This window comes from Bos taurus, chromosome 7 (assembly GCF_002263795.3).
Source record: "Bos taurus isolate L1 Dominette 01449 registration number 42190680 breed Hereford chromosome 7, ARS-UCD2.0, whole genome shotgun sequence".
Classification (NCBI taxonomy): Eukaryota; Metazoa; Chordata; class Mammalia; order Artiodactyla; family Bovidae; genus Bos; species Bos taurus.
In genome coordinates, this window is record NC_037334.1 from 25549766 (window position 1) to 25576286 (window position 26521).

The 26521-nt window shown below is 37.6% G+C and overlaps 1 protein-coding gene across 1 annotated transcript in view; it reads left to right on the top strand.

Moving 5' to 3' along the window:
- FBN2 (fibrillin 2) overlaps positions 1-26521 on the top strand; it is a 221986-nt gene that overhangs the window by 65052 nt on the left and 130413 nt on the right. Inside the window, exon 7 of the mRNA NM_001278588.1 lies at positions 4977-5102. Coding sequence (NP_001265517.1) covers positions 4977-5102 — 126 coding nt within the window. The remainder of the gene's footprint in view (positions 1-4976; positions 5103-26521) is intronic.

The following is a 26521-nucleotide window of genomic DNA, read 5'->3' on the forward strand; positions in this document are numbered from 1 at the left end:
ACTATCCTGTAACTGGTGCAATTAGTGAATTACTTTAACTGCAGCCTAGGAGGGAATGAAAGGGATCTTATAATCAAAAAGTAACTGTGAAAAATGAGATCCAATATGAAATTTAAATGATACTTAAAAAAACATTAAGCTGTGAGGAAACTAGTAATTTTTTTGTTTTGTTTTTTACTTTTCACTGTTGCTGTCATGACTTTCTGGACTTAAATAAGCGGTGTCAGAAGAAACCCCTTCCTAGGGTGTTATGAGGTCAGTCATAATGATTCTTGACTCCTTCCATGTTGAGAGCGTTTCAGTTCTAGTCCATAAGCCTAAATCTAATCTACATTTAGGCTTGTATATTCTTCATTTTATTAAACACAAAGGAACCAAAGATGCCTCACATAGGCCTTAAAATTTAAGCTAGCATAAAATGAGTGAATTAAAGGCATAAAAAAGTGGCATTAAACTGTTTTTCAAAAATATTTGTAAACTTCACATAAATATGTCATGAATTGTCACTTGCATATGTTGTATTATTATTATTTTTTTACAGTTAAGTTCTTTTTAAATCTTCACTGACTTACAAGTTCACTCTAATTAGAAGGAAATTTTATTTAAAATTAATACTTGACTTTGGGTCTTTGAGATTTTCAGATAGTGTAAACTTAAAATTTTAAAGAAAGTGCAGAGAGTTTGATAAGAAGCTGCTGCAGGCAATATTCCTTGTAGAAGTTTTCAAATCAACCTGATTCTTCTTAGCACTCTCTAGTCTTTCTTCAGCAGAAAATGACTCCATTTAAAGATGAGTACTAAAGAAAAACTGAAAAAAAAGAGAGAAAAAACATGAGGAAAAGATAGAATTATCTAAATTAACACAAATTTCATGTACTCTTTTATCTCATGGAAATGAAAAATAATGTGTTTCTGCTCTTAACACGTGCTCGAAGAAGCACTCTAAGAGTTCAGTAAAGACAATCAGAGATGCATAGTGCATACTGATCATACTCAAGAAAGAAACTGAAGGAATAAAAACTTTACCTAATGAAAGGCAAATATTACACATACACATATGGACTTAACATAAAACTGAACAAAATCATGACAAAGGTTGATAAGCTTGAGGAAATCACAAAGTGAAATGTCAGAGGACAATAAAGACTGATTGGAAAGAAGCAGAAAGGTGGTAAAGAAAGCTGAAGCAATGAACAGAAAACAACAGACAAATTTTCTAAAATAGAAGTTTCAGTTTGCAGTTTGGAAGGTATAGCAGTTGACTGAGAAAGAGAAGATAAAGGAGAATCTTGTGGGCATAATAAGACAGAATAAGCAAGTATCTTCTTTAAAGGGAATACCCTAAGGGGTCTCAAACTTCTCTCGAGCAACTCATAGACCAGAAAACAGTGTAGCAGGGTCTACAGACTTCTGGCCTTGATACATATTTTTGTAAATAGAAGTATTTTAGGTGCTCTGCAAAGAATCAACTCTAGGGGGGACCAGAGTGGAAGAAAAAAAAACTCAGAAGTTTCCTGTGACAGTCCAGGTGATATATGATGAAGCTTGAGACCAGAGTAGAGGCAGAGAGCCAAGATTTGAGATATATTTGGGAAGCAAGCACTTGGTACTGATGGGAAGAAGTGAGAGGATGCCCAGTTTCTCTCTTAACGTTTCTGATTTTGACATTGGGATAAACAATGATGACATCTGTTGAGACAAAGAGGATTGAGACAGAACCATGCTCTGTTTTATTTTATTTCAAGTTTGAAGTCCTACAGGTAGTAAGTTATCAATATTTACTTATTGGGATGATCATTTATTCAGCATTGGAATTTTGTGAATGCATGAATAGATATTCTGGCCGAATCAAACCACACTGAACCGTTGCCAAGACAGACTATATGTCTTAGGCCCCAGATAGAGACAGGACTATTTTTCAATTGCTATACTTAAAGACTGACATTTGTTTTTGTAGAAATATAAGTACTGTGTATGAATATCTATGGAGTGTAGAAATAACTTACATTTTAAAAGTGAATCTTATTTGGGGACAGACCAAGTTAAAAAATCATGCACTATTAGTACAGTAATAGGAGTTGGTCCTTAGTTCCCGCAGATATAAATTAAATGAACCATTTTTATATGCCTGTAGTGCTGGCACATATTTTTCACATTTTAATGTCAGCTAAAAATAATATACCATCTAATACTAATTTATATAATAAAATCAGTTTATTATCTCTTAAGGCAAGTTTATTTGGAGAAGTTGGAGAATAACCGAGTTCATAAACTAGAATTACTATTGCTTTGTCACATTATTTATAACCTTAGTAGACATAGACTGAAGTGATTGTCTAAGGTTTAAGTTTCAAAAGATTTAATTTTATTCGGTAAAATTCTTATATGTGATTTGAAGTTATCCAACATTTAAAGAAATAATAAGCCTCTGCCTGAATTGAAGGGAAGAACAGAAACACATCTGTATAATTTGTCCAGTGGAAAACCCATCAGACATTAGTGGTTCCTTATGCTAGCTTGGAAGATGCAGAAACTCTTGCATAATTTGAAGGTCTGAGGCTGGCTTCTTTTGTTTTTATAGGGAACACTTGTGTGTGCCTCTAGGTTCCTGTTGATTATTTCAATAAGATTTCTTTAAAACTTTCTTTTTTATTTTAGTGATTAATGATCTCCCTAAAAGAAATTAATTCTGTATCGCTGCGTAGGATATTTCAAAAAATAAAAGTTCTATTTATTTTTTCTAGGAAAAGTACTTTTCAGGCAATTACAAAATAAACCCTGTAAAGTCAGAATGCTTTTTCCTTTGAAAAATTACTGAATCTACTAAATATGTAGTCAAACTTTTTATGAACAGTACTAAGGGATTTACAGGGATTTGGCCTCATTTTTCATTTTATACCAAAATATTCTTTCTTTGATTTATCTACCAGGAAAAAAGCAGTTTCTACGGATGTTTTTTACCACTGTAATGAGGGTAGAAATGTAGTACATTTTTAAAATAATGCAGTTTGAAATGTTGTAAATTAAACTCTTCAGTATGTAAACTTCTTGTCATATAATTCATTTTAGTTGCTTTTTGTTTGGATCAGATATCCTTTAATAAGACAGTGATACCTATTTTCATCTCAGGATAACAATATTTTGTGTGCTGTGCCCAGTTGTGTCCAACTCTTTTGCGACCCTGTGGACTGTAGCCTGCCAGGTTCCTCTGTCTGTGGGATTTTCCAGGCACGAATACTGGAGTGGGTTGTCATTTCCTTTTCTAAGGGATCTTCCCAACCCAGGGGTCAAACCCTTGTCTCCAGAGTCTCCTGCATTGTAGATGGATTCTTTACTGCTAAGCCACTGGGGAAGCCCCAGTTTACACAGTAAGATATACCAAACTTGTGGGTTTACCAAAAAATAGCAGGATAAGTCAATATACACTGACATAGAAATGTATCAATAAAATGTTTTAATGGAAAAACATAAGAGGCAAAACAACACATATAGTGTGATCTTATTCTGATTAAATTAATGGGCCACCACTCTGAATTTGTCTATGAATAATTCTAAAAGAACAGACTACTAATGTATCAATGGTTATCTCTTTTAATTTTCTGTTTTTCTGCATCTTTAATATTTCTTACAATGAGTACATCAATTGTTATATAGATATAATATTAATAAATCTGTTACGTTGGCCTGTCGATTTGGATAGCTAATGTAAATCTGCATAAGCTTATATATTGTATGCCCTTTTATATAGCATGTTCATCATAACAATATACTGAATTACCTTTTACACAAAGAGAACTTAAGGTGAATTTAGATATAAAGTGAAAGACTCAGAAACTCTAAATAAAGAAAATTTTCCCAATCTCCTATAATGTGTTAGCTGTAGTTTTTTTATACAGGGTGTTTATCAGGTGGAGGACATTCCCTTGTATTTCTGGCTTACTGAGATTTTAAAAAATCTATTAGTGTTCATGAATGAGTGTTGAACTTTGCCGTTGCTTTTTTCATATCCAAGAGATATTCATATGTTGTCTCTTCCTTAATCTGTTTGATGAACTGATTTATGTTTGAATGTGGAAGCCTTAAATTCCTGGAATAAACGTTTTACTTAGTCATGATATGTTAACTTTTTATATATTGCTAAAGTTGACTGGCTAATAATTTTTGTATGCTCATCCCCAATTTAATCACAATTTAATCACAATTATGATGATTTATTTTAATATGAAGCTTTGGCTTCAGGGTAATGCCAACTCAGTGAAATGGGTTGGGCAGTGTCCTCTCTTCTCTTTTCTGTGTGATTCTGTGTATATTTCTTTCTTAAATGTTTGAAAGAATTTAACAGCAAAGCCACCTAGACCTGAAATTTTCTTCGGGCAAAGATTTTAAACTAAGACTTAAGTTACTTTAATAGATGTAAGTCTTTTCAGATTATATGTTTGTTCTCCTGAGGTGATGGAAAGTTAGAGGCTGCTGACTATTCATCACCAGGAGAGTGGACAGACTGAGAAAGTAGCCTTGACATATGCATGATCATGTGTAAACAGCTAGTGGGAAGCTGCTGTATAACACAGGGAGCTCAGCCTGGTGCCCAGAGGGATGGGGTGAAGTGGGGGAGGTGAGCACGGAGCGAGGCTCAAGCGGATACCAAAACAACATTGTAAAGCAATTACATTCCAATTAAAAATAAAAGGAAGTCTTCTGTAGCAAATCAAAGCAAGGGATTGGTTGTCCACAAAACACTATGGATGGATTTTAGAAACAGAATTCTGAAAGTCAAAACCAAGAGACAAAATGAGGTCTTTAATGTATACCATTTACCTAAATTAAAATACATGCATACGAAGGGATCCTGACTCCCCTCACATTGTTGCTTTGAGAACAAGTGGATTTCTGCTATACATTAAAAAAATACGCATGTGTAGATAAATATTCTGAAAATTAGTGATATCTATATCGAAAATACTTTCTGCTTACAGATGTTGATGAATGCCAGGCTATTCCTGGGATATGCCAGGGAGGAAACTGTATCAATACAGTGGGCTCTTTTGAATGCAAATGTCCTGCAGGTCACAAGCAGAGCGAAACTACTCAGAAATGTGAAGGTGAGTATCTCCCTTTCAAGGGACATGTCTGACTCTGAATCTGGGAAAAATTTAATCACAATTATGATGATTTATTTTAATATGAAAGTGAAGGAATAACCTTAGAGTAGTTTTGTATTGGTTTGTATATTTAATGGGTTTCATTTGGAAAAAAGAACCCGTATCATTTTACATTTGGTTTAGCTCAGTTTCTGTATTGTAGTGAGAATGGTAGCAATCCAACAATTTTTATTTTTCCTTCATAGTTTTCTATTTCACTTATGAAATTATATCAAACATTAAAATTAGGTAAAGATAAGTTCAAGTGAAATATATTAAAGCAACGCATTAGAGGTACTCCGTCATATGTTATAAAATAAAGACTTTAAGTTTTGTATTGATATTGTGCGTAACTGACCGTCTAATAAAAGACAAGTATAATTGACTCAAGGAGGGTTTGGAAATTATCACAGCAGGTAATCTCCCAGAAAATAGCTTAGTCAAGTAAAGATCTTAAAAAAAAAAAACTAATACTTTTCGGAATATGAGTTTGGGACTATAATATTGAAATGTAAATTTTATCAGCATTCCTCAAATAGAATAAATTCACTTGTTATATGTATCTTTGAAAACTTTATCAAAATTATGAAATTCAGGAAGCTTCTAAGTGTGTCTAGTTTTAATTAATATAGAGGTTTAGGAAATTATGATGCTTCTGGTAGTGTTAAAGTATAATGTTTGTCTTTTCCGTTATTACTTAAATCAATTTATTATTAACTGAACTCATTTTCTGAAAGCTTTAATAGAGTATATCTTTTCTCATTTTGTTACATAAGTGTTTTTATCTATTCAGAGTTTTAAAAAACAATTTTGGAGTTTTTGCCAGTCTAACTTTTCTGAGGTGGAAAAATATATATGGAAAATTCAATAATCTGAACTTATTCCTCATGCCTACTAGGATATTAACTGAGAGCATTTTTTTTTTGATTCAATAGTGCTAAACATATATAATAATTACTTCTGGTGAAAATATTATCACAAGTTCATTTAGACCTTTTACCTTCAATACCTAGTATATATAATTAAGCCTTTTGTTTTTTTTCCCCTTTCCAAAAGGCAGTATTTGGGATTGTTTCTGTTCAGTTCAGTTCAGTTCAGTTGCTCAGTCCTGTCCAACTCTTTGCGACCCCATGAACCACGGCACGCCAGGCCTCCCTGTCCATCACCAACTCCCGGAGTCCACCCAAACCCATGTCCATTGAGTCGGTGATGCCATCCAACCATCTCATCCTCTGTCGTCCCCTTTTCCTCCTGCCCTCAATCTTTCCCAGCATCAGGGTCTTTTCAAATGAGTCAGCTCTTCACATCAGGTGGCCAAAGTATTGGAGTTTCAGCTTCAGCATCGGTCCTTCCAGTGAATATTCAGGACTGATCTCCTTTAGGATGGACTGGTTGGATCTCCATGCAGTCCAAGGGACTCTCAAGAATCTTCTCCAACACCACAGTTCAAAAGCATCAATTATTCTGTGCTCAGCTTTCATTATAGTCCAACTCACATCTGTACGTGACCACTAGAAAGACCATAGCCTTGACTAGTTGGACCTTTGTTGACAAAGTCTCTATTTCTGCTACTTGATTATAAAAATTGTGTCCCTCTCTGTCAACAAAAAACGTGGGAAAAATAAAATCTAGAGTATAATGATGGAGAACAGGTAGGAAGAGGAACTATTTCCTAGATAAGAAGTAGAGTATGAATACACACGGAATTGGACTAGAGAGTTAGGGATGTGCAGGAAGTCTGGGTTGGACTGCTATTTCCTTGCTATGTTCTGTATTTTTCTTCCCCCCTCTTTTGGGCTTGATTCTGTTGCTCAACCTTTTATCACCACCCCACTCCTTTACTTTTTTACTTCTGGAGTCATATACAAACTAGATCCAAGGGAGTGGACTTAGGAACAAAAAGAGAGTTTGATTATAGGTAAGAAGGTACAGCCACCAACTGATGAGAGTGGTTAAGACAGTTCCATTAATCATCCAACAATGTATTACTTCTTAGTTGAAAATGGAATGAGCATTTTCTACATCACATTTCATCAAAACAACATGTAGAGCCAAGACAGAGTTTGGCTAAAGACAGTGCAACTCTTTATTCACACTCGTCTATGTTCTTTAGGAAAGGGGGCTATTGATGTAGTGGAGGCACCACCCAGAGCCCTGAATCCAGTCGTCTCTTTCCTTATTTCCTCCCAAGCAGCCAAATCTATTTAACCAATGGCCAGAAAAAATTATATGATTTAATGTTTGGGACTGGTGGGGAATAGCAGAATTAGAAGAAGTGGTGATTAGAATTTGAAAACTAAAGGCTTTATGAAGCCTTGACTTTGTGTCTACGTCATATTTATTTGGATAGGTCTTAAAAGTGACTATTATCAATTTTCTTTGAGTTATACTGTTTCTTTATGTAAAAGAACAAGTGGTATTTCCTTACATAAATTTATTTAATGTAATTGGTGGCATAATGTATCTGGAAAGACTGCAAACTGTTGTTACACTCAGTTACAAGTTTTAAATTATAGTCAGTTAATACAGTATCAATGTAAAAAGTGTTGCCATGAATTTAAAGTTAGTGTTTATTCTAAATAAAAATACAATGATAGCAATTACTTTGAACCAAATGTTGAAGGTAAGATATTTTAACTTTTGTATGGATTACAATGAATGTTAAAATATAGAACTAAAAGATTTAAATGATGCCCTTCCTATTTCTGTTGTAGCACATTTTATATTTCTGTTCATATGTCAGTGAAATTCTCCAAAGAAGTCTTTTTTAATCTGTAAGTTACTAGATCTGTTCAGAAATAAGAAAGGTGACTCCATCACATTTTCCTGTGATTAGGAAAATGGTGGTAGCATTAACAAGAAATCGTAAAGTCAGCTTAATAACTTTGATAAATTGTCTTATTGATTTCTTGTGTTACTTGTTTATTGACCATCTCACTTCAACACTTGAGTAAGGTCATTGAGGACAAAAACTCTGTCTTATTTCATGCTGATAAATTTCATTTATTACAGACCCTGAAACAGTCTTGATATATTGTAAGCTACATTGATTCATTGGGAACAGGGTGTATAGTAAGTTAAGTTCTTTTACCTGGGTTGAATGTCCAAATGAAAAGAAAATATGGGGCCAGAGTTGAGATTGTATTTGGAAAGAGGCCAGTGATCTTCATCATGGGAACTTTTGCTTTATCTGATTTTTTTTCACTTCCTTAATAATTTTGTTTCACTTTGGTTGTAATTCAAAGGCTAAGAGGATAAACATTGTGCAGTTCAGCATTTTTAGATTTTTGTGTCATTGTCCCTCTTTCAGTTCAGTTCAGTCACTCAGCCGTGTCCAACTCTTTGCAAACCCATGGACCACAGCATGCCAAGCCACCCTATCCATTACCAACTCCCAGAGTTCACTCACTCAAACTCATGTCCATTGAGTTGGTGATGCCATCCAACCATCTCATCCTCTGTCGTCCCTTTCCCCTCCCACCTTCAATCTTTCCCAGCATCAGGGTCTTTTCAAATGAGTCAGTTCTTCACATCAGGTGGTCAAAATATTGGAGCTTCAGCTTCAGCATCAGTCCTTCCAGTGAATTTTCAGGACTGATTTCCTTTAGGATGGACTAGTTGAATCTCCTTGCAGTCCAAGGAACTCTCAAGAGTCTTCTCCAGCACTACAGTTCAAAAGCATCAGTTCTTCAGCACTCAGCTGTTATAGTTCAACTCTCACATCCATACATGACCACTGGAAAAACCATAGCTTTGACTAGATGGACTTTTGTTGGCAAAATAATCTCTGCTTTTTAATATGCTATCTGGGTTGGTCATAACTTTTCTTCCAAAGAGCAAGCTTCTTTTAATTTCATGACTGGAGTCACCATCTGCAGTGATTTTATTTTGAAGCCCCCCAAAATAAAGTCTGTCACTGTTTCCACTCTTTCCCCATCTATTTGCCATAAAGTAATGGGCCATGATCTTAGTTTTCTGAATGTTGAGTTTTAAGCCAACTTTTTCACTCTCTTCTTTCACTTTTATCAAGAGGCTCTTTAGTTCTTCTTTGCTTTCTGCCATAAGGGTGATGTCATCTGCATATCAGAGAAGACAATGGCAACCCACTCCAGTACTCTTGCCTGGGAAATCCCATGGACGGAGGAGCCTGGTAGGCTACAGTATGGGGTCCTGAAGAGTCGGACACGACTGAGCGACTTCACTTTCACTTTTCACCTTCATGCACTGGAGAAGGAAATGGCAACCCACTCCAGTGTTCTTGCTGGAGAATCCCAGGGATGGGGGAGCCTGCTGGGCTGGTCTATGGAGTCCCACAGAGTCGAACATGACTGATGTGACTTAGCAGCAGCATCTGCATATCTGAGGTTATTGATATTTCTTCTGCCAATATTGATTCCAGCTTGTGCTTTATCCGCCTGGCGTTTCTCATGATGTACTCTGCATATCCAGCTTGTGCTTTATCCAGCCCAGTGTTTCTCATGATGTACTCTGCATATAAGTTAAATAGGCAGGGTGACAATAAACAGAGGTCAGGGACCTTCACTCTCTATCTAAAAGAAAGAACTGTCTTCTGCTTTGAGATATCTTCTTAACTAAAATCTTCTTCAAAAGGCTTGTTCTATTGAATCTTTGAGTTTGAACATACATAGTTTATACTAACATGAAAAAATGATGAGGGAGTGTTCGTCTCCTAATTTAACATTTGAAACCTGTCAGTCAATATCTATCATTAAGGTTTGTTTTGTTTCATATCATTAGGAGAATTCTCTTGTGGGATTATTTTTTCACATTTAGATGTAGGCTAGTGTCCAAGCAGAGAGATGATGCTGCTGCTGCTGCTAAGTTGCATCAGTCGGGAATGAATATAAATATATATTTCTCTGAGTGTATGTGTCTGTGTTTGCCTAAAAGAATCCCTTATCTTTCTCCATCACTAACTTAGTACCCGAGATTCAGTAAAATCTCTTACATTTACTAAAGTCATGTCTTATTTTTCCTAAGTCTGTCATAAAATGGCCAAAGTGATTCTTTGGTGTAGTAAACTATTCACATCCAAAAAGAAAGTTGTTTCAGTTATTTACTCTTTTCAAAGATTTACTCATCTAAATCTGTCTAATTTAAATGAAGAAAAGTAGAACACGTCAATATAATAGGAAAGGGTATATCAGAATACTGTCCACATTTTTTTTATATAACAAAAAATGTAAATTTGAACTTCAGTCTACTTGGATAAGCACAACTAGGTACCGGATGTCCTTACATGATCTCCTCTTCCACACTATACCTTCTCTGACATTCCTTGAGTTATTCTTTCCTGGCTTAAATGGAAGGCAGAAAAATAGCATCATTATATTGGAAAATTTCCCTTCAATGGCCCTTCATATGTCAAATAGTTGTTTGCAATTTATTCTGAAGAGTCTTCAGCTTTGTTCCATTACCACAGGATTTAGTTGTTTGGGATTTCTGACAACAAATATATTTATTTATACTCATGAAACTCATGAAAGTTGTTGGCACAGTGTCATTAGTGGCTGTTCCAACTCTGCTTTGATAAACCATGGAGAATAAACGTCTGTGCTAAACTGAAAAGCGCTTGCTTTTACTCATATTTCCAAAAGTGTATTAACTTTAAAATAAATAATAAATAAGCTCATTGACTATTTCCCAAAAAGAACACTACATATTAAAAATTGAGATTCAAGTAAGAGAACTGTAAATTTGGGGAAATGTTTTAGGTCATTCATTTAAAAACACAAAACTATCATCTTTTAAATCTTCTTAAAAAGAAATTTGCAGCACTGTATTTAAAATGTAAACGAACTCCCTCTTAAAGAATCCGCCTGCAAGGCAGGAGACCCCGGTTCTATTCCTGGGTCAGGAAGATCCGCTGGAAAAGGGATAGGCTACCCCCTCCAGTATTCTGGCCTGGAGAATTCCATGGACTGGACAGTCCATGGGGTCACAAAGAATCAGACACAGCTGTGTGACTTTCATTTTCACTTCACTCCCTTAAATAAGAAACACCAGGCTCCTAAACCCAAACCTACTTTCTGCTCTCGTAACAATGAGCACTTTTTATTTTGCTTTATAAGTAATTTTTTTGTTTGCATCTGCCTGTAAGTAATGCACCAAAATAGCATTAATAAAAACGAATATTTATGGAGCACTTAGTGTGCTCTCAGCTACACTTAAACCACTTTGCATAGGTTTTCTTATTGAGTCATAATACAGTGCTGTGAGTTTGGTTACTGGTTTTTTAGTAGTTTTTTATTTATTTATTTTTGGCTGTACTGGGTCTTCGTTGCTGCCAGGGCTTTCCTCTAGTTGGCAGCGAGCAGGGGCTGCTCTCTAGTTGTGGCTTGTGGGTGGGCTTCTTACTGCAGGGGCTTCTCTTGTGAAGAGGGGGCTCTAGGGCATGTGAGCTTCAGTTGTTGCAGCTCTCGGGCTCTAGAGTACGGGCTTAGGTGCTCTGTGGCATGTGAGATCTTTGCAAATCAGGGATTGAACCTGTGTCTTCTGCATTAGCAGGCATGTTCTTTATCACTGAACCATCAAGAAAGCCCTGGTTACTATTATTAACTCGCTTTACAGAAGAGACTGAGACACAGAGAGTCTTAAGTAACCTTTGCAAGTTTTAATGGCTATGAAACCGTGGGGCCAGGATTCCAACCTGCTAGATTTATTCCAGAGCTTTCACTCTCAGCGAGCACTATTGAGCAAGCAAGGGTGGGTGACCAGGTAGCACACATCCCAACGCATGGACTGCATTTATCCGGAAATGTATTTATAGCAGCAGCAACAGGAGTACCATTCTGTGCCCTGTGATCCAGAAAGGCCTGAGTTAGATCCATTTCAGTGATCCTGGCACAACCTGTAGAGTTTTTGCTGTATTTTCTACTTATTAAAATGAAAGTTTATTCTGTACCACTGTGCTGAAAATAGTCCATCCTCTATGACTTGAGAATTGAAATTGCAGGTGAAGGAGAACGGGAGTAGTGAAAGATGGAACTGAACTAACAGAAGAAAGTCAGTAGTAGAGGTCTAAAGAAATTAATTATAAAAGAGAAAGAGGTCAGGGTGATAATTATGGTGAAGTGGATTGTAATTTTTTATGTTTTTTGGCAAAAACATAAATAGTATTTAAAAGAGTGTATGTGATACTCTATTGTGAAGAAAGTGAAAGTGTTAGTCCCTCAAGCATGTCTGACTCAGTACAACCTCATGGACCCAATAGGCTCCTCTGTCCATGGAATTCTCCAGGCAAAGATACTGGAGTGGGTAGTCATTCACTTCTCCAAAGGATCTTCCTAACCTAGGGATCAAACCCAGGTCTTCTGCCTTGCAGGCAGTCTTTACTGTCTGCTGCTGCTGCTGCTGCTAAGTCGATTCAGTCATGTCCAACTCTGTGCGAGCCCATAGACAGCAGCCCACCAGGCTCCCCCGTCCCTGGGATTCTCCAGGCAAGAACACTGGAGTGGGTTGCCATTTCCTTCTCCAATTCACGAAAGTGAAAAGTGAAAGTGAAGTCGCTCAGTCGAGTCCGACTCTTAGCAACCCCATGGACTGCAGCCTACAGACTCCTCCGTCCATGGGATTCTCCAGGCAAGAGTACTGGAGTGGGGTGCCATTGCCTTCTCCATCTGAGCCACCAGTAATTAATGTGAAGAAAGAGGTTCTTAAATCATCTTTAAACAAAAAGCTGGTAGAATCCTGGTCATCAACTGCAAATAAACTGCATGGCCCAGTGAAATCACAGCTGATGTAGATGTCAAAACACAAGCTGGACCTTTGCAAATATATAGCTTTTAAAGCAGGGAACAGGTCAGTCTATCTATATTTCATGGTGATTGCATGTATTTCGGACACATCTATCTATCTATATGTCTGTGCTGCCTCTCTCAGGTACATAGAATTGTATTCATCACAGTATTTGTTTCATGGCATAATCTCAGTATTATTCCACCCATACCCTGCTCTCTCTCTCTCTTTTTTTTTTTCCTTTGTTTCCTTAGCTTAAAGCTTGGAGCAATTTCAGAGGCTTCCACTTGTTCTTCCCAACTATGGCAGTTCTTGCCCTACAGGTCAAGTGCTATCTGTGTCAGTTGTGTCAACTGATAGGGATGTTCAGGCTAATTATACATTAGGGATCTTGGAAAATAAACACTGGGTGGGCCCATGCACTCAGTGGACCCACTGTGACCTGACCCGGGTCCTAAGCTTCATTTATTGCCTGGCTTTTCTGTATCCTCATACTAATGTGGACCGTGATGCCACCAAAGGTGCCCCCACCCTGTGTTTGGGTGCCATCAGTTCAGTTCAGTTCAGTTGCTCAGTCGTGTCCGACTCTTTGCAACCCCATGAATCGCAGCACGCCAGGCCTCCCTGTCCATCACCAACCCCCGGAGTTCACTCAGACTCACGTCCATCAAGTCGGTGATGCCATCCAGCCATCTCATCCTCTGTCGTCCCCTTCTCCTCTTGCCCCCAATCCCTCCCAGCATCAGAGTCTTTTCCAATGAGTCAACTCTTCGCATGAGGTGGCCAAAGTACTGGAGTTTCAGCTTTAGCATCATTCCTTCCAAAGAAATCCCAGGGCTGATCTCCTTCAGAATGGACTGGTTGGATCTCCTTGCAGTCCAAGGGACTCTCAAGAGTCTTCTCCAACACCACAGTTCAAAAATATCAATTCTTCAGCGCTCGGCTTTCTTCACAGTCCAACTCTCCCATCCCTACATGACCACTGGAAAAACTATATAGCCTTGACTAGATGGACCTTTGTTGTAATGTCTGCTTTTGAATATATTCTCTAGGTTGGTCATAACTTTCCTTCCAAGGAGTAAGCATCTTTTAATTTCATGGCTGCAGTCACCATCTGCTGTGATTTTGGAGCCCCAAAAAATAAAGTCTGACACTGTTACTGCTGTTTCCCCATCTATTTCCCATGAAGTGATGGAACCGGATGCCATGATCTTCGTTTTCTGAATGTTGAGCTTTAAGCCAACTTTTTCACTCTCCTCTTTCACTTTCATCAAGAGGCTTAAGAGTTCCTCTTCACTTTCTGCCATAAGGGTGGTGTCATCATAGCCTGCTGTTATTTAGTGGCTTTAAACAATGTAATAAGTACTCGTGAAACTACCGGAAACAAACACCAAGGCAAGGATAATAATCCGTATGTGTCATGGTGCCCCCTCAGCCACACTTCGTAGTCGGTATGCTGCCTTTTCTTGCCTTTTTAAGATAGTTTTATTGCACCTATAGATATTTCATTTTTATTATTATTGATTATTGCAATCTTTTAAATTGTACAAAAACAATTTGATATGTGTGAACCTTTTATTTTAATGAAATGATTTATCTATACATATTAATATTTGCATGTTGTTCTACTCCATTCTTTAGAATGGGATATACTATTCCATTATGTGGATTTACCTTCATGTGTTTATCAACTTTCTCACTGATGGACATCATTTCCTGGTTCTTCCTGTTATGAGTAGTGGTTACATACTTAAAGACGCACATACTCTGATTTCCTGGAGGGATGTTTATCCTCTTTTTGATCTGTTTATTTCCCAAAGCGTGATGCATTCACATTTCCATTAGGATTGATGTCTGTGTAGGCAGCTTAGGTCACGCTGGCGTTAGCATGCTGAACCTTGTTTCTACCTGCTGTGGCTTGATGCCTGATTGGGGAACAAAGAGGCTGACACTGTGTAGTCAGCGTGCCTCTCCCTCATTCCAGGCCTGTGTGCTGCCCTGCCCTCCTCCAGATTGGTGGAGAAGCATCTGCTGAGTGATCAGTGAGCCGTCCCTGGCTCACAGGACTAGACTCCATCTTCTAGATCACTCTTTATGTCTTTTCCATGGAGCTCTGGGCTCGTGATACAGATTAAGAAATCATACAGGAGAAACACAGATATTGCAAACATTTCCGTATATTTTTGGTTGTTTTTGTTTTCAAATATTGCAGTTGATTTACATTTCCCGAAAGCATTAAGAAGTACCTACTCTTTAATTGAGCTATATATAGTTGGCTTATAGTATATTAGTTTTAGGTGTACAGCATAGTGATTCTGTATTTTTATAATTTATATTCCGCTTAAAGTTATTACAAAATAATGACTGTTTCCCTATGACGTACAATATATCCATGTTTCTTATGTATTTTATACATAGTAGTTTGTATATCTTAGTTCCATACCTTTATATTGCCTCTCCCACCATCCCTCTCCCCATTGCTATCCACTCATTTGTTTTCTATATCTGTGAGTCTGTTTTGCATATACATTTATTTAATTTTGGAATTCCCTGGTGGCTCAGACTGTATAGAATCTGCTTGCAGTGCAGGAGACTTTTTAGACTCCACATTTAAGTGATAATAGACAATGTTTGTCTTTGACTAATTTCATTAAGCATAATACTCTCTAGGTCCATTCGTGTTGTTGCAAATGGCAAAAGTTTATTTTTTTATGTCTGGGTAATATTCATACACACACACGTACACGCATATACATATATCACATCTTCTTTGTCCACAGTATGTTGATAGACACTTGCGTTGCTTCCATATCTTGGCATTACCTCATCTTTAAGCACAGTATTTTCCTGGTAACAGCCTTCAATATTCAGTCTCATTTTTAAGGCATATTAATAAAAGGGATGAGCCTATAACAATTGAAACTCCTCCGTGAGAACAGGATTAATTCTGGGCGAGGCCGTCACCCTTGCAAAGATTGCTAAAGCTCATCTTCCTCAATTCATCTGCTCTTGGTTCCAAGCCTCCTTCTTCCCAGTTCCCCAAACCCTCTCCCATGGGAGGAAAATTTGAATTTTAAAACACAGAGACAATAATGGAAACTTAAATAGTACTACTAGCTTTGAGCATCAAAGCCTGACTCCACTTGCCATGGTTTCCTATGTTTGCTAAGCAAAAATGACATCCAGCCGGGTCAGTATGTCTTCATCTCTTTCTCTCTCCTCTGTCTCTCTCCCCATATAAGATAGAGTGACTTGTAGTCAAACAAATTGATTGTAAAATATCTTTTGCTCTAAGGAATATGATTTTCATGATGCATTTTTCTTGGGAAGCAGAGCACTGAGTAGCTTAGAAATTTGTTGCGTATGTATTAAAGAGTTAAAATCTAAAATAAGCCATTTGGGAAGGGCACATGGACCCAGGTTAGCAGTGGGGTTTTCAAGTTTGATTTTTAGAAGCCCCCCAGGTGTCACACCCAAGAAAGTGAGGCCAGCTGGGAAGCACATCTAGGGGATCAACCAAACAGCAACCCGGAGCTGACAAGCTGAGGCAAAATTAGCACATATCACTTTCTAGTGTATTTATCAGAAGTTTCCAGTCTAAACTTTTAGTTTCTTCCCGCAAATGACTTCCACTATTAAAATGCACACATTCAGTAACTTGGGCACTACCTTGGCAATCTTAGTCAACTTCCAGCAATATTTCATATGGAGTTACTGAAGTGACATGTCTCCCTTACTTTCAACCTAAACAAAATGGTTTTCATGGAAAGTTGCACATGGAGTTTTCTATGAGAGCCGGGAGGAAAAAGAGTTCTTTATTTGAGGCATGATGGGTAACATCATCGTCATAAACATGAAGTCTGTGAAAAATTCGTATTCCAAAAGAAAATTATTTAACAAAAAGAGATTCTGTAGCTTGTGATCTGGGTTTTGGATCAGAATTAGGAATATTCAGGTCTTAACTTTCATTTAAAAGAAATTTAGTTTTTAGTTTTCATTCTGAGAACAAGAGGAAAATTGTAGAGAGAAATGACAATTTTAGTTTCAAGTAGAATTCACAGAATAAATGTGGAGCAAGAAGAGCACCTGGTTGCCAGTATCCCAGATTTGGGGCCCACATGTCAGGGTTTGTGCTGGAGGTGCGTGTGGGGATTGCATATCTCAAGCAAATAAATGGATGCCTGTATCTTTAACAGTAGAGATAAAAATGGTCTTTTCTACATAAAGGTTTTATGAGTATTATATAAGATAAAGAAAGCATTTGGCCCTTCTAGGTCTTCGTTAAAGAAGGCAGGGATATATATCACAGACAATTTAATTATGAAATATTCAATAAACCATGTGATTTCAGATCTTAAAAAAATAATTGTAAAAGAGTTCTAATATAACATTTCAGTTATGACTTTTACAGTTTCCTATAAATAAAACTTTTTTAATCTTAAACAAACAAAATTGACCTACTGGAACATATATTTGCCTCCTCCAACGAGAGTATTAGCAAGCAAAGAAAGGGACCCAAATTCATCATCTTGATGAAGAAACATGGAACTGGAGATTTAAGATTATCTATAATTGCTGACGAGTCTCAGCCTGTTTTTACTCCTCCAGCCCCAGCTTCACCCAAATTATAGAAATGGACGTTTGAGACCAAGAGGACTTGATTTATTTAGCATAACACAGTGGTCAGGAAATTGCATTTTAGTGGATTCAGGTACATTTTCCCAAATGCTGAGAACCAGTGTTGTTTTCCCCAGTGCCATTGAATATTTAAATCCCTTTAAAAAATACTAAAAAAAAAACCCCGTGGTGAAGTAATTAACATAATTCTTGTAGTTCAGTTTCTGCTGAAGATCACTGGAAAAATTGAGAGCCTCCAAAACACCTTTCTCAGAGACTCGAAATTAGATGTGTGTTAGTGATAGAAAAATCTATTCTACCCTGGAATGAAAGAACCAGGTGAATGTTTTAAACTTTGACATGAGAAGAAAAAGATATAAACTCAAATATATTCCTTATTTCTTCATTTTACTTATAAAATCATTGCTGTTTCATAGTGAAATGTAAAAGCAATGTTACAGGCCAAAATAAACAAAAATGCTGGTTTTACAATATTGTTGATATATCTGTAGCTTCAACTAAGTGAGAGAGAAAGAAAGAAAAGCTGTCTCACAAATTACCATGGCTCATTGCCTGAAGAAAATTAGTCTACTCTGAGCAAAATCCTGCTGTAGTTAGGTAAAAATGCAACAAAATTTGAAATATAATACCCTGATCCCTGACTGCATTTCTTACAAGTGTTGTCAGTTACTGACTGTGTATATACTTCATTCACCATCTAGGTATGGGAAAATGTATGGAGGGCTCCTCATTTATTTTAGATGCTCCCATTTTAGTCAAGATATAAATAAAGAAAGCTGTGATAATGCTTGAGCCGTGTTTTTTCTTAGTCCCAAGTTAGGAATCACTCTTTTTCTTTCAGTGTAATTTTATCCTATTTCAATGTATATGTTTCTCATCTATACAAAGTTCATATTAAATTTTTATGAAGACTTAATTTTTTTGGAGCAGTTTAAAGTTCATAGCGAAATTGAGAGGAAGGTACAGAAGTTGCCCTCTACTACCTGGCCCTGCACATGCAGAGCCTTGCCCTCCACAACGATATGTTTGTTGCATTGATGAACCTGTATTGGTGCATCATAGACACCCGAAGTCTATAGTTTACCTTAGGGTTCACTCTTGTTTCACATTCCATCGATTTGGACAAGTGAAAATTAGCCATATATCCATCATTTAGCATAAAGACTATTTTCAGTTCCCTAAAAATCTTCTCATTTAAATTTTTTAAATGAGTATGTATATTAGAAATATATTAAGTAAAAAGTAATGTAAGTGATTCAAGGATATAGCAAAGAGTATGGAGATGTGATTTTTAATGACTGCTAAGTCGCTTCAGTTGTGTCCGACTCTGTGTGACCCCATAGACGGCAGCCCACCAGGCTCCCCTGTCCTTGGGATTCTCCAGGCAAGAGCACTGGAGTGGGTTGCCATTTCCTTCTCCAATGCGTGAAAGTGAAAAGTGAAAGTGAAGTCGCTCAGTCGTGTCCGACTCTTAGCGACCTCATGGACTGCAGCCTACCAGGCTCCTCTGTCCATGGGATTTTCCAGGCAAGAATACTGGAGTGGGGTGCCATTGCCTTCTCCGTTTTAATGACTAGAACTTTAGAAATGATGGGCTTCCCTGATAGCTCAGTTGGGAAAGAATCTGCCTGCAATACAGGAGACTCCGGTTCGATTCCTGGGTCAGAAAGCTCCCCTGGAGAAGGGATAGGCTACCCACTCCAGCACTCTTGGATTTCCCTTGTGGCTCAGCTGCTAAAGAATCCACCTGCAATGTGGGAGACCTGGGTTCAATCCCTGGGTTGGGAAGATCCCCTGGAGAAGGGAATGGCTACCCACTCCAGTATTCTGGCCTGGAGAATTCCTGGGTCGTAAAGAGTCAGACACAACTGAGTGACTTTGACTCCTTAGAAATGATATTGTAAGATTTATTATTATTATCATCATCATATTTTTTATTATTACTATAGTTACAGAGCTATTTTACTTCCAAAGATAGGTGTTTGCCAAACTGGAACTCAGGGCTACTATGATGTTTGCCAGAGAGTTCTAAAGGAAAAGGAATGGGCTGCTAATAAGATCATAATAAATTTAGCTCTATTATCTTTAATTCTAGGTCTATCTTATCCCCATTTATCATCTCCTGTTCTTCTACCCTTTCTTATTTTCTATTCTGCTCTGTTATCACCTAGACTATAACTTGTCATTCCTGAAATTAGAAGGAAGAAAATCTCTGTTGACATCATTAACATCATCCCAGGTCATTCTATTGTCTATGAATCAGTGCAGCACTTTAAAAAGAAGGGATGTGTGTGCTGTTGCAGTCAGTATTTTATTTTTAAAATAAAATTATTTAAACAAAAATGTAATGAAACTTTTTCTAAAACTGCTGCTATGTGCTTATACATAAATTGGTTCTGTTTTAACATGAAGACATATAGAAAATGCTTTCAATGATGCTGGAAAAAAATATCAAAGGTTGCTTTCTTGTTTTGTCAGATTCTAAGCAGAACAGATTTGAAACCGTTGAAGATCTTTTTTAATAGAAAACATTTGAAGTTTGCTAAAAATTTCTCTTCTAATACTTTAGTAAAACCATGTTGTGAATATTTAGTAGTAGACTTAGAAAATTAATTCTACTTAACAAACTCAGAATACAACTATTCAGAAATTAGATTATCATAATTTTTTTTCTCCCACATGGAATATTTTTCCTTAATTTACCATGATAGAAAAAAAGAATTTTTTTTATAATTAACTAACAAAGAAAAGCAGGAAGTATAGCATTCCAGCCTTTGTTTGTAACTTGATTTTACATTTTAAAATATTCCCTGTAGCTTCAAGATGGAAGATGGGATATTTTGATGGGTTTGTTTTTTTTCCCCAAAAGAATATAATGTTGCATTTTACATATAAATCATGTACACTACGGACACTCTATTTGCAATGGCTAGTTAATTGTTAATATTTCTCTCTGGAGTCAAGAATGTATGTGGATCTCATGAGAAAAATGTGTTCTAGAATATGCTCCTCTTTAAGAAGTTAATTAAAATTCATTGTGTTTTCCTTTTGGGACTATTGCTGTATTATGCCTCACAATTGTCTTTATCATTTGCATAACTTGTGAATAGTAGGGATGAGATGAGGAAGAAAGGAAAGAGGAAAGTTGTTCTGCCTTCAGTCTTCATCCTTCACCACCAGGCTGTGTAAAAAGAGAGATGGGATGGTGAACTTGATTTGTCTGAAAAATTGCATTTCCAGAGTTTGAAGGCCAGTGGAATGGGAAGTAGTTTCCTACCTCCTAGGTGAGGACCCCACAAAAAGGAGAGGGGTTGAGTGGTCTTGAAAAGTGCTCCTGCCACACAGATTCCTGTAAGGTAGGTGATACTAGCCTGAGGATGAACTGTCAGAAAGCTGGGGCTGATGAGAGAGTTACAACTGGTCAGATAGAGGAGGTATCTCTGGGATCAAGGGTGAAAAATGAGAGAGCCTCAGCACTGAGAGGTCTCCCAAAATATCAGCAGAAATATTAGGCTTTGGAGCTGCCATGCCCAGAGGGCCCTGATGCCAGAATCATTCATTCAGAAAAATATTTATTGAGTTCCTAGTACATTGCTCAGAGAAGGCAGTGGCACCCCACTCCAGTATTCTTGCCTGGAAAATCCCATGGACGGAGAAGCCTGGTAGGCTGCAGTCCACGGGGTCGCTAAGAGTCCGACACAACTGAGCGGCTTCACTTTCACTTTTCACTTTCATGCATTGGAGAAGGAAATGGCAACCCACTCCAGTGTTCTTGCCTGGAGAATCTCAGGGACAGAGGAGCCTAGTGGGCTGCCGTCTATGGGGTCGCACAGAGTCGGACACGACTGAAGTGACTTAGCAATAGCAGCAGTACATTGCTAGACCCTGGGGATAGCATAGTGAACAAACAGATAAAAATCCTTTCTTTCAGGCAGGTTACATTATAAAAACAAGGGACAAACAAGAAACAAATAAAAATCTATTAGTCTATCAGATGTGAAAAAAAAACCATCACAGAATCAAAGCAGGGTGAGAATGAAGGTATGAAGGAGCTGAGGGGGAAACCATGGCTGTCTGGGGAAGCAAATTCCTGAGAGGGACCGCCAGTGAGTGGCTCTGAGGCAGGGATGTGCCTGAGGGATGGAGAGAACGTTAAATAGGCCAGTGTGGCTTGCGCGCAATGGTAAGGGGGACACTAACTGGGAAATGACGGATTTAGAGATGCAGTCTGGTGCCATACTTCGTGGGGCTTTGTACGGTGAGTACTTTGGACTTTCTTATTCACTCACAGTTCAGTTGCTCAGTCGTGTTCGACTCTTTGCAACCCTGTGGACTGCAGCATGCCAGGCTTCCTGTCCACCAACTCCCAGAGTTTACTTAAACTCATGTCCATCAAGTAGCCATCCAATCATCTCATCTTCTGTTGTCCCCTTCTCCTCCTACCTTCAATCTTTCCCAGTATCAGGGTCTTTTCCAGCGAGTCAGTTCTTTGCATCAGGTGGCCAAAGTATTGGAGTTTCAGCTTCAGCACCAGTCCTTCCAACGAATATTCAGGACTGATTTCCTTTAGGATGGACTGGTTTGATATCCTTGCAGTTCAAGGGACTCTCAAGAGTCTTCTCCAACACCACAGTTCAAAAGCATCATTTCTTTGGCACTCAGCTTTCTTTATAGTCCAACTCTCACATCCGTACATGACTACTGGAAAAACCATAGCTTTGACTAGATGGACCTTTGTTGACAAAGTAATGTCTCTGCTTTTTAATATGCTGTCTAGGTTGGTCATAGGTTTTCTTCCAAGGAGCAAGTATCTTTTAATTTCATGGCTGCAGTCACCATCTACAGTGATTTTGGAGCCCCAGAAAATAAAGTCTCTCACTGTTTCCATTGTTTCCCCATCTATTTGCCATGAAGTGATGGGACTGGATGTTTTTTGAATGTTGAGTTTTAAGCCAAGTTTTTCTCTCTCCTCTTTGACTTTCATCAACAGGCTCTTCATCATGTTGAGGTTTGACAGAAAACAACAAAATTCTGTAAAACAATTATCCTTCAATAAAAAATAGATAATTTTTTTTTTAAAGAGGCTCTTTAGTTCTGCTTTGCTTTCTACCATAAGGGTGGTGTCATCTGCGTATCCGAGGTTATTAATATTTCTCCCAACAGTCTTGATTCCAGCTTGTGCTTCATCCAGCCCAGCATTTCACATGACGTACTCTCCATAGAAGTTAAATAAACAGGGTGACAATATATAGCGTAGATGTACTCCTTTCCCAATTTGGAACCAGTCTGTTGTTCCATGTCCAGTTCTAACTGTTGTTTCTTGGCCTGCATACAGATTTCTCAGGAGGAAGGTAAGGTGGTCTGGTATTCCCATCTCTTTATAAATTTTCAGTTTGTTGTGATCCACACAGTCAAAGGCTTTGGCATAGTCAATAAAGCAGAAGTAGATGTTTTTCTGGAACTCTGTTGTTTTTTTGATGATCCAATGGATGTTGGCAATTTGATCCCTGGTTCCTCTGCCTTTTTTAAATCCAGCTTGAACATCTGGAAGTTCACGGTTCACGTACTGTTGAAGTCTGGCTTGGAGAATTTTGAGCATTACTTTGCTAGTGTGTGAGATGAGTGCAATTATGTGGTAGTTTGAGCATTCTTTGGCATTGCCTTCCTTTGGGATCGGAATGAAAACTGACCTTTTCCAGTCCTGTGACCATTGGTGAGTTTTCCAAATTTGCTGGCATACTGAGTGCAGCACTTTCACAACATCATCTTTCAGGATTTGAAATAGCTCAACTGGAATTCCATCACTTCCACTAGTTTTGTTCATAGTGATGCTTCCTCAGGCCCAGTTGACCTTACATTCCAGGATGTCTGGCCCTAGGTGAGTGATTACACCATCGTGATTATCTTTGAACTTTAGAGTTCTCAAAAAGGGAGCCAATGGAAAATTTTGAGCAGAGGAGTGACATATTCTGCACTCCATTTAAAAAAGATTTGCTCTGCCTGTGGGTGGTAAAAAGATGAGAAGGGAACAAATATGAAAGCAGAGAGATCAAGTAAAATGCTCCTGCAATAGTCTCGTTGAGGTTTGATGATGGCTCAGAGCAGTTTATTGGTAAATGCGATTGAAAAAGTAGCTGAGTTCCATGTATTTTGAAGGCTGAACCAGCAGAATTTGTTGACAGTCACTTGTGAGACAGGATAAGAAAAGAATCAAGTAGTTCCAAGGCTTTTGGAACGGAGATTTAAAAAGTTGCCATTAACTGAGATGGAGAAGATCTGTGGGTGGAACATGGTTGAGTTGACGGTAGATACCAGGAGTTCAGCTTCAGATGGTTAATGTGAGACCCCTGTTAGACACTCAGGTAGCCATTTGGAGTTGCGTATATGGGTTAAGTTCCAGGGCAAGGTCGAAGCTGACAATGTCAATTTGAGAGTCTTTGGCGTATAGCTGATATTTGATGCCGTAAGAATAGAGGAGATCATGAAGGGATCATTCTGATAGAGAAGAACCCAACAGCTGGTCCTTGGAACACTTCAGGATTTAGAGGTCCAGGAGATGAGAGAGAACCAGCAAAGGAGACTGAGAAGGAAACATCTGTATGGTGACATCTCCACAAACCAGGTAAAATCTTTGTTACCAAGACCTGTCCTCTCTCCTCCCCATCACAGCATTGAAAGAGCTCATGGTAGGTGCTGTCCAGAGAGGAAGGAATTGAAAAGAAAGGAAAAAAGACAACCACAAATGCACTGCTGAAAGTTCTCAGCTTGAGCAGACTCAAACTTCGGGGGAGGAGAGGCTTTGACTGGATGAAAGATTAGAACTACGGGGTTGTTGGATTTGAGCAGATTCTTTATTCATCTGAAAGTGGTAGGAAAGCCTGAGGGCACTGCCTGAACTTTTCTAGGATCAAGAAAGAACTGGTCAAAAGAAAATGTGCAAAATAGCAGTAGGAGAAATAATAAAGTTGCTTTCTGCTTGCACCCTTGTGGTTTCAAATCTCATTACCACATATTCTCAGTTTATTTGAAAACATTTCCAACTTCATGACTTATAGGCTTAAGTCTACATGCGAAAGTTCAACTTTTGCATAAATCATCAGACACAGGCTGTAATTTAAAGAAAAGGGAATTTCAAACATGAAGGTCTTTCCAAGTCTCAGTGAAGACCCCGGCCGTGCTTCAGTGTCCTTGAGAATTGTCCAGGTTGCTTCCTGTGGATGAGCAACAGTTCTGCCCTGTAGGATTCAAGTATATTGTGTGCGTGTGTCTGTGCTCTGTCAGCCCAGTTAGGGTGTGAGCCCAGTTAGGTCCACTCAGTCTTGGTGAGTTTTCCCAGTTAGCCGTCTTGAATTTAGTACTTTGCACAGAGAACGCTAGCGGATGAGTTGTTGCATTTATGCAACTCCATCACCTCCTTAAGCAAATCAAACTGTGTGCTTCCCAGTCTAAGTGACTCTTAGGAATGAACCCTGTGTACTCATCTACATAACCCCCTATATACACATACACAGATACGTCTGTGCAATTCAATGTACCTACAGTTACATACTGAATTTAAACTGGATATATTAATATATGAATGTTATTTGTCAGGTCAATAAGGAAATCAACCAAACTCAGGAAAATACAACTGTAACAATTCAAAGATTAACTTTCTTTAGAATAATTGCATATAGTGTGTTTCTTAGTAACTGAGAGTACCATTTTTGTTGAATTTATTTCCTTTTACGGTAATAAGTATAAAAAGCACAGAGGCTAATGAATATTTATATGATAATTCTGTAATGTAAAGTAGGACATATTTTCACTTGATGCCATTTATTTAGAAAATATGGAATAAGTACCTTGATGCATCATTAAATTATTGGTGAAATCAAGAAAAGTTCCTACTGCATTATGCCAAAGTACATTTAAAAATCCTGAGGGTTTTATGATTACATCTCAACGTACTGATGTTTAAAAAGAAAAATGGTAACAGAAAATATTAAATGCTTGCGTCTTTGCCAAGTCCAAATGGTTATAGTAAATTTAACTTTGGAATTTCCTGACTTTTATGTTGTTAAAATTATAGGTTTTACTCAACATTAAAAGAGTCTTTCAATTTAATTTTCCTATATTAAAAAAATTTTAAGGTGGTTGTGGAGGGCAGACAGAATTGGAAGAAAGATTCTAGAAGATGTGGTTTAAACAGTTCATCCCTCAATTTTTAGATATATATATATAAATATTTTTTTTTTATAGAAGCTCAATGTTATCCTTCAAGCCTTCAGTATTTTGCAACTTGTAAATAATTTGGTCTTATTTGTCTTGGACTAACAAAAGGTAACAAAATATTTCCACCCTGAGTAAATAAAAAAAGAAAAGAAAGAGAAAGAGAAGGAAAAAGCACTGCTGGTAAATAGTAAAACTTCCCAAGAAATTTGGGGATGCAGACCAAAAATTTAGACTCATGTTATTCTATTCTGTTATCAGAAGTTTTTATGTATTTTGAAATAGAAATAGCTTTCCAACTGTTATGTCAGTTTTAAAAACACTATGATGGAATTGCCTCTTGCCGCTATTGCTTCATGCCTGAGTTACTCCAAATTAGTATTAATATTTAGAAAGATGCAGTATTGGTTTCAGGCCAGAAAGGCACCATGGATTACATTGCTACAGTAGTAGAAGACAATGCTATTATTTTACCTAAGTGGACAAAAAAGCTCTTTTAAATATAAAAGGTTCCTTTGCTGCCTGTTAATGTTATCACACAGAGTAACTTAGATATACTTCTCCAGATCAATAACTAGAGGAAAAGAGACAAAGAAAGTATATATAATCATACTATAATAAAACGCTGAATTAAAATAAAGATACTGATATCACATAGTAGATAACAGGCTTCCATCCTCTGTACTTTGGATTTACAGTGGATTGTGGTATTTTCCATGATCCTAAAAAATACCCTTTCCTTTCCATCTTTCCCTTAAGCCACTGCCCTCTTT